This window comes from Nilaparvata lugens, chromosome 1 (genome assembly GCF_014356525.2).
Source record: "Nilaparvata lugens isolate BPH chromosome 1, ASM1435652v1, whole genome shotgun sequence".
Taxonomy (NCBI): Eukaryota; Metazoa; Arthropoda; class Insecta; order Hemiptera; family Delphacidae; genus Nilaparvata; species Nilaparvata lugens.
Genome location: NC_052504.1, coordinates 100,753,692 through 100,763,622, shown reverse-complemented (window position 1 = coordinate 100,763,622; position 9,931 = coordinate 100,753,692). Strand labels below are relative to the sequence as shown.

The following is a 9,931-nucleotide window of genomic DNA, read 5'->3' as shown; positions in this document are numbered from 1 at the left end:
ACAAGACAAGACACGTTTAGTCACATTACTTCACATAGTTGCTTATGAAGACATGTCTAATTGCAATGACTATGCTAAGGCTAGGCACACACCAGTTAGTTAAGACAAGACAAGACACGTTTAGTCACAATACTTCACATAGTTGCTTATGAAGACATGTCTAATTGCAATGACTAATCGGTGTGTATTGCTTCATAAGCAACTATGTGAAGTATTGTTACTAAACGTGTCTTGTCTTGTCTTAACTAACTGGTGTGTGCCTAGCCTTAAACTTCAATATATACAGAGTGAGTCATATGATTGTATGGGAACCCCTAAATAAGTTGAAGACTATTGTAGATATAATACTGTAACTTCCAGGATAAGTTATTGGTCGAATACTCTACCTTTTGACGTACAACTGAATTTCAAACCCTCATGAGGGGATGACTTAGGGGTTGTAACTCGAGTATTTTAAATGAAAACATCCTTTGTGTGGTACATAATTTTAAAGGCCTTTTCAAAACAAGAAAAATGACATCAATAGAAATGTTCTATGATACTTCCAAAATGGCTTGTACCTAATAATTTAAAAAAAAACTAAAACCTCATTCGGCTGCTATTTTGGATACAAGTATCATAGAACATTTTTATTGATGTCATCTTTCTTGTCCTGAAAGGCCTTTGAAATGATTGACACAATGGGTATTTACATTTGAAGTATTGGAGTTACAACCCCTCATTTCTTTGAAAACTAAAACTTTAATCAGCCGCCATTCTGGATACAAGAATCACAGAACATTTTTATTGATAACATCTTTCTTGTTCTTAAAAGGCCTTTGAAATGATGTACCACACAATGGGTATTTACATTTGAAGTATTCGAGTTACAACCCCTCATTTCTTTGAAAACTAAAACTTCAATCAGCCGCCATTCTGGATACAAGAATCATGGAAAATGTTTATTGATGACACCTTTCTTGCTTCAAAAAGGCCTTCAGAATGATGTTACCACACAATGGGTCTTTAAATTTAAAATAATCGAGTTACAACCCCTAAGTCACCCATCATGAGGGGTTGAAATTCAGTTGTACGTCAAAAGGTAGAGTATTCGACCAATAACTTATCCTGAAAGTTACAGTAATATATCTACAACAGTCTCCAACTTATTTAGGGGTTCCCATACATATGACTCACTCTGTGTATAATTTTAGTTATTCATTCATTCACACATCATTTTGTATAGTTTTCTCTTCAATTGTAATGCAATTTATTTATTTATTTATTCAAACAATCAGAATTACACAACTTACAGTAAAGTACCACAGGCTTATAAGCCAAAAACGGTTCCAATTCTAATTTATACAACAGTCCAAATGTAGCTAGGTTATGTGTCACTCAACATTCTTCAATAATTACACATTCAATTTACTAGTAGTTCTGTGAACAGTAGACCTCACGCAGTATTCTCATCCACAAGTACCTGATTGAAACTATAGACCTTATGGAAATACAGCAATAGACTGGCTTCTCCACACATCTGTGTAATAACTTGTCAGCTGATTTATGATGAATGATTCTATAGGCTGATTTTTACTCTAATATTGGCGTATGAAGGAGGCTCCTTTTTCCTTTCATATTATCCTTGAAATGAAAAATTTCTAAAAACTTGTATATACGTCGACGCGCAATTAAGAAAGGAACATACCTGTTAAATTTCATGAAAATCTATTACAGCGTTTCGCTGTAAATGCGCAACATATAAACATTTAAACATTCAAACATTAAGAGAATGCCAAACCATCGACTTGAATCTTAGACCTCACTTCGCTCGGTCAACAACAGTAACTGTTGTTGACCGAGCGAAGTGAGGTCTAAGATTCAAGCGATGGTTTGGCATTTCTCTTAATGTTTGAATGTTTAAATGTGTATATGTTGCGCATTTACGGCGAAACGCTGTAATAGATTTTCATGAAATTTAACAGGTATGTTCCTTTCTTAATTGCGCGTCGACGTATATACAAGGTTTTTAGAAATTTTTCATTTCAAGGATAATATGAAAGGAAAAAGGAGCCTCCTTCATACGCCAATATTAGAGTAAAAATCAGCCTATAGAATTATTCATCATAAATCAGCTGACAAGTGATTACACAGATGTGTGGAGAAGCCAGTCTATTGCTGTATTTCCATAAGGTCTATAGTTTCAATCAGGTACTTGTGGATGAGAATACTGCGTGAGGTCTACTGTTCACAGAACTACTAGTAAATTGAATGTGTAATTATTGAAGAATGTTGAGTGACACATAACCTAGCTACATTTGGACTGTTGTATAAATTAGAATTGGAACCGTTTTGGGCTTATAAGCCTGTGGTACTTTACTGTAAGTTGTGTAATTCTGAATGTTTGAATAAATAAATAAATAAATTGCATTACAATTGAAGAGAAAACTATACAAAATGATGTGTGAATGAATGAATAACTAAAATTATACACAGAGTGAGTCATATGTATGGGAACCTCTAAATAAGTTGGAGACTGTTGTAGATATATTACTGTAACTTTCAGGATAAGTTATTGGTCGAATACTCTACCTTTTGACGTACAACTGAATTTCAACCCCTCATGATGGGTGACTTAGGGGTTGTAACTCGATTATTTTAAATTTAAAGACCCATTGTGTGGTAACATCATTCTGAAGGCCTTTTTGAAGCAAGAAAGATGTCATCAATAAAAATTTTCCATGATTCTTGTATCCAGAATGGCGGCTGATTGAAGTTTTAGTTTTCAAAGAAATGAGGGGTTGTAACTCGAATACTTCAAATGTGAATACCCATTGTGTGGTACATCATTTCAAAGGCCTTTTAAGAACAAGAAAGATGTTATCAATAAAAATGTTCTGTGATTCTTGTATCCAGAATGGCGGCTGATTAAAGTTTTAGTTTTCAAAGAAATGAGGGGTTGTAACTCCAATACTTCAAATGTAAATACCCATTGTGTCAATCATTTCAAAGGCCTTTCAGGACAAGAAAGATGACATCAATAAAAATGTTCTATGATACTTGTATCCAAAATAGCAGCCGAATGAGGTTTTAGTTTTAAAAAAAATTATTAGGTACAAGCCATTTTGGAAGTATCATAGAACATTTCTATTGATGTCATTTTTCTTGTTTTGAAAAGGCCTTTAAAATTATGTACCACACAAAGGGTGTTTTCATTTAAAATACTCGAGTTACAACCCCTAAGTCATCCCCTCATGAGGGTTTGAAATTCAGTTGTACGTCAAAAGGTAGAGTATTCGACCAATAACTTATCCTTGAAGTTACAGTATTATATCTACAATAGTCTTCAACTTATTTAGGGGTTCCCATACAATCATATGACTCACTCTGTATATATTGAAGTTTAAGGCTAGGCACACACCAGTTAGTTAAGACAAGACAAGACACGTTTAGTAACAATACTTCACATAGTTGCTTATGAAGCAATACACACCGATTAGTCATTGCAATTAGACATGTCTTCATAAGCAACTATGTGAAGTATTGTGACTAAACGTGTCTTGTCTTGTCTTAACTAACTGGTGTGTGCCTAGCCTTAGTCATTGCAATTAGACATGTCTTCATAAGCAACTATGTGAAGTATTGTGACTAAACGTGTCTTGTCTTGTCTTAACTAACTGGTGTGTGCCTAGCCTTAGTCATTGCAATTAGATATGTCTTCATAAGCAACTATGTGAAGTATTGTGACTAATCGTGACTTGTCTTGACTAACTGATATGTGCCTACCCTTAGGGATATCATAAGAAGATATCCCATGGTTTGTAGAACTCATTCAAAGTTTGGAAGTTTTGTATCAAATTTTGGTGTTGTGTATCAAGTTGAGATGATACTGTATCATATTATGTTGTTAATATACAATTTTGAACCACCTATAAAGTATTCATGTTCCATATTTCAAGCCGAATTTTTGTTAACTCAGCCGATTACTGACGACTACTGTCCATTATTACTGTTTTGTTGGGAGTGTAAGGTCCGTTTGCACACTGTAAGTTAAACCAAATCTGGATTTTTTTGGTTTAAACTAAAATTCCGTTTGCACAGTATCAGTTTAAACTCTGTATTGAGTTTAAACTCTGGGAAAGTTTAAACCTCCAAAGCAGGAGGTTTAAACCAAATAATTTGGATTAACTTGACATCTGTAAAGATTTCATGGGGAAACAGCTGATGGTAAATTATTTTTCGACGGTTGTTTTTAATGCTTCTGTAGACGATAATAGTTATTCAGGTTATAGTGAATCATTATTGATAGAATTGACAGGAATTGATAGAAGTTTTTAATGCGATTGATAGAGATGACTGCGAAGAAATTTTGGAACTGAGAAAAATTGGGCAAAAAACGAATCATTTAAATTTCTGGGATGATAGAAAATTTTTTAACGGTTTTGCTTGAGTAAAGCAAGTGTCAATTTATTATTTGATTAAATAAACCACTTGATAGGAAATAAGACAATTTTTATCAGTGGTCTTTGATCAGAAAACATGTTTTTAATAACACATAACTGAGATATTTTGCTTTCGAGAGATTTCTAATAAAAGAGGAGGATCATAGTAGATTTAAGCGTAACAAAATAACTTTTTTATCTTGAATTCTAAAATAGCCTATATTTTTTGGTGCCAACTAAATATAAGTTTGTATCTAATAGTAATATAGCATTTTTTGAATAATTTCTTGATCACTATTTACTTTTATTACCGTACAACTTACAGCTCTGTGGACTTTGAACAAGGAAATAGTAGCTACATAACCTCAATTTACTGATGGTTTGTAAACAAAACCAAAATTCCCTTAAAGATCAGCCTTCCTGATATCATAAATGATGGCATTCTATTACCAACTCAACGCTAAACTAGTTTAACTTGAACTGGGTTAGTGAATGCACTGAAAAAACTGATTCAAGTTTAAACTTTCAGATTAACTTAAACTCGATTAACTTAATCTATCATTATTAGCAATCTATACGGTACTGTGCAAACGGCCCTAAGAGTGTGAGAACGGCACAGTATGAGCGACTACCAGCGTCACATAGCTTCACCCAAAACAACTACTAGGACTATTGGTTTGAGTTAACATTAAAAATTGGAATTTATAAACGCCCTATACAATGGGATTTTATCTTATTGTGCTATATTTTTTCTATGACTATACTCAGGGCCGGCTTCCGAGCTCGGGATTCAGCTAAGTTCTAGACTTTAAACAGCTGTAGTCAAAAAAAATGCTTTCCGAAACGGGGCTTAGTAGAAGTTTTTATGATAATCTTTATTTTCTAATTTCTATCATTGGAAACGTTTTTTATTGATGAAATTAAACATTCCTGAATAATTCAAAATAGCTGAAACTTCACACTATTTTCTCTTTTTTTATTATGTGTGCAATTTTTTAGCTTTTCTAAATTTAATTTAAACGAGGACTTAAGCCGCTTTTACACCAAAGTTATTAACAAAATGCTTGTTTTTCGCCACACTGCACAGAAAGCAGCTGTTTTCCAGTCCCTACGTAGATCTGAAAGACATTGTTTGCAGACGACTCTCGTCTGACGTGAAACCGGTTTCTTTCGGCTAAGGCCGGAAAGACTACCCTTTCCGCCCGCTAAATTTAAAGTGTGCTAAAAAAGCTGATCTTGAAACTTTTCATTATTTGAGTTTATTATTCAATAATTAAAACATTTATAATAATATAATCTTATTGTCATTTGAAAGAATAAAAAAGTATAAACTCAACCTCCCACATAATTGAACATCATCTTTCAGGTTATTTAGACAAATCAGAATAAAAAATAAAAATACTTGGACAATTTCCTGATATTCAGATTACCTCAGATTGCTAGAGCCAAGACCTTCCACTTTTGCTTTCGGAAGTGCTTAATGAACAATTATTCTCATATATATATTGTTTATTTTTCTGTGTGGCGAAAAATAGCGTTCGCGCCACGGGCAAAAATGTTTTTCCGGTTCTCAATCTTTTCTAGTCCTCGGCCTACGGCCTCGGACTTGAAAACCGATTTCGAGCCGGAAAAGTCTCATTTTCGGCCCTAGGTGCGAAATATACTATTTCCTTCCTTATAGATTCTAGTAGATTGAACGGAATTTGACAAACACATATGTTCATCATGTGTATGATAAGTTATGTTCAAGGACGTAAGTCCTTGTACAATAAGTTATGTTAAAATCTTCAAGGACGGAGAAATAAACATTTTGTTAATAACATTGGTGCAAACGCGGCTTAAGTCTACGCCCCGTTTCGGAAAGCCAATTTTCTGGTGACTCCAACTGTTTTACTTCTAGAACTTAGCTAAATCCCGAGCTCGGAAACCGACCCTTAGTGAATTTTTAGAACGTCATGTTGAATAATTAAAATAATACCTTTTTTAATATTATGTTTGTAGCGCATTCTTTACATTTTTCCAGAAACTGTGAATCTTTGGAGCTGCTCAGACCACAGTCGATGACTAGAGCGACTGCCTCCTGAAATAAAACAGAAACATACAGACATTAAACAAACAAACATATCTACATACAAACAAAAAACAAACGACAACAACTTAAGGAGAGAAACAGTTTCGGGTTTATCTTGTTGATTCTCTCCCAATCATTAGTTTGATATTTTGATTGTGAGATGTAATAAATAAATCTGATAAGTAGGCAGAAAAGTGTTACCAAGTTTGCAGAAAAGTTTTACCAACTTTTCTCTAACGTTCTATCATAATGATTTGTTACCTAAACACTGCAAGTTGTTATTGTGGGGTCCACGTTATAATGACAGTAGAGAAAGATAGCGAGCAGTGTTGCCGATTCTCTGTCCTGCCACTGCCTTCTATAGAAGATCAGCTGATGCCGGTATATCTGATGTACTTATGAACAGTTCAACCTTGTTTAGAATAAACAATTATATTTTATTTGTGAGAAAATATTTTTCAATTATTATAAATAGCCTAGTTATAATTGAGATTGGTTTACAATAATTAATGATACCGTATTTCATTTGTCAAGAAAAATATTTTAATTATTTACAGCATTTAATTGGGATTTTTGTTTAATAATTATTATTAATTAATTAGCATTTGAACAAATGCAACTTTCAATTTATTTCCATTTGTAAAACTATTTTCTAATGATTGAATAATTGAGATAAAATATTTTGTTGATTAAATATATTTTTATATTGTTGAAAAATGGATCAGACAACGTTGCCGAGCGCTAACTGCTTTGTCAAAAATGATAGACAAGGAAAGCAACACTAATGTTAATCAAATACTGCCATTATAAAGGTGCGTACAGACTTTCGCTCTGCTCCGCAACCGAACGTCACTCCAGCAGAGCGATTGATGATCGACCGGGGAGCAACAGTGGTTCGACCGGGGAACGCGAGAAGAGCTAAAATCTCCCGTAACGTTCATGATGGGTGCGACTGCCGAGCGGGGGCGGAGCGACTGCGGTAATATGGAGGAACGAGGGCGGTACGAGGGCGGAGCGTGCTCGGTGCGGGTTGGAAGCGCGTATATTGTACGCAGCTTATCGTGGATCTCAATATAACGGAATCCAGCAAATCTTCAGTATCAGTATGAAAGTAGTTAATTCCATGGTTATCTGATCAGCAAAATTATTCCATGTAGGTACTACTTTTAATTATCCGTCTCAGTAGGTGAGGTAGAGCTCATGTGGATGCACTCACCACAAAAGTAAAAAAGGCCTAACCTATATATTTTAGGTTCTAGGATATTGCTCAAATATAAGAACCAAAATAATAGGAATTTATGGCAAATTTTTGAATGCTAAATGTATTTAGCAATGTATTTTACAAATCTAAAAGACAATATTTCAAACACATCATGTGATTTGCTTTCAATTAACATATAGCCTAATGGAATTTTGTAGGTTTTTTAAATAAAAAAGTTATTAATATCAATTATCAATATAATTATGTAGTTAAAGGTGTATAGGTCTATATAATATTATTGATACTCACAATATCCTTTGCACCCCTACTCATATTTTGCAAGATCTGGCCGGTATCAAAGCATCAACTTAAAAATCTTATTAGCCTATTCAGTGAAAATCCAAGGGTACCTTACCGCATTTATGAGTACAATACTACTAATACATTACTGTGAAAGTTAAAAACATTAACGATTTTCAGCAAAAATCCATAGATAAATGATTTTATTTTATTTTTTAATCAAACATAACCTAGCGTTTTCCAAATTCTATTTGTCAGTTGTCACTGCCTACTGGAACTGGATTATATTGCCTACTGCTTACTGGATTTTGTTCAAAGATCGACAAAGGTAACAGGTCACCAGAGTCACAGCTCAGCAACACTGAAAAAAGTGGTGTCCGAAAAATTTCTCCGTCGAAAACTTTGACAGTTTTGAGTTGCTCGAAGCAGATGATTGAGAGGGATTGAATTATTATTATTTTTATTTCTTGAAAAAAATTTCAATAGGCTGACATATATTTTTATCTTGAATTTCACTTCATCTCAAATCAGCTAATTGGTCAAAGTTTTCTTTTCTTGAGTTTATTATCTGAAATATCAAAACTTTACTTTGGAATACCATTATATTGCCACTATAGTGAGGTCCACGTTACAATGGCAGTGTTTGATTAGCAATGATATTGCTATCCTTGTCTATCATTCAACAAATATCATGGGCGGGTCACATCGAGGGAGTTTGTTCCAGGCTGGCGCGGGTGGTCTATCTTTTGCGCAGACTGAGGACCCTTCTCAGCCGGAAGGACTTGATCATGGTCTATCATGCTCTTTTCCATTCCCATCTTCTTTATGGACTTTTACTGTGGGGACATGCGGCGGGCTGCAAGAGTTTGCTGATGCTCCAGAAGAAGGCACTTCGAGTAATCACATCAGTGGGGTATCGTGAGCACTGTCGATCCATCTTTGTGCAACTGGTCATCCTCACGATCTACAACCAGTACATACTCTTCAGTTTGCTGCATGTCAAGGACACAGAGAGCGGCCAAGTCCTTAGATCGGATCTTCAAGGTTATAATACAAGGAAAACTAGAAAACTTATTCATTTATTTGTGAAATTACGTTCTGTTTTGCCAATGAAAGTCATGAAGATAGTGTATTATGCACTGGCACAGTCATTGCTCCATATGGTATTGTGGTTCGGGTGGTGCATATACAAATGTTCTAAAACCAGTAAAAACAATACAAAATTTAATATTAAAATTATTCTAAAAAAGAATAGAATGTATTCAACAAGATTGGCTTTTTTGGAATTTTCAGTTCTACCGATTAGACAGATATACCTGAAACACATCATATTATATTATAAGAAGCTATCACTTTTTCATTTCATTAATAGAACGGATTGTGCTATTACAAGACGGGAGGAGTCAGGTCTGGTTACTGTTCCTAGATTATTGACTACTGCTGGTCAGCGTAGCTTCATATATTTATCTCCATTATTTTTTAATATTCTTCCAAGTAATTTGAGAGGTTTACTCGCCCAAAAAAACTTTGGACTACATTTGAAAAAGTATCTGGTTAGCTCTCATGGCTGGGATAGTGCCGAGAATTTCTGGATTACATTAGTATAGTAATTATTCCAATTGAATAGATTTCATTTTGTACCACATCTTATATCATGGGCTAGGCAATATCAGGTCATTATTATAATTTATTATAATTTACAAATTTTGTTGCATTCTAACACATATTGTATGTAAATATACTGATCTATTATAGCATCACTGATTTATCTTGTTTATTGAAGGGATTTGATTTTAGTTGTTAATGTATATACTGTAATGTTAATTAATAATAAGTAAGTAGTCAAAGTACGGCTGCTCCTTCCCCAAGCTCGAGCTTGCTCTTTTGGGGAAGTAGTTCCTTATGTTTATTGTATTTCCTATTGATTCATTTTGTTGT

The 9,931-nt window shown here is 34.1% G+C and overlaps 1 protein-coding gene across 1 annotated transcript in view; it reads right to left on the bottom strand.

Moving 5' to 3' along the window:
- Positions 1-8,178, bottom strand: part of LOC120349489 — a 28,722-nt gene extending 20,544 nt beyond the window's left edge. Inside the window, exons 1-2 of the mRNA XM_039419833.1 lie at positions 8,003-8,178; positions 6,400-6,501 (exon numbers count right to left, since the gene is read on the bottom strand). Of these exons, the coding sequence (XP_039275767.1) occupies positions 6,400-6,501; positions 8,003-8,026 (126 nt within the window). The 5' untranslated portion in view covers positions 8,027-8,178. The remainder of the gene's footprint in view (positions 1-6,399; positions 6,502-8,002) is intronic.
- Between the last annotated feature and the right edge of the window lie 1,753 nt (positions 8,179-9,931).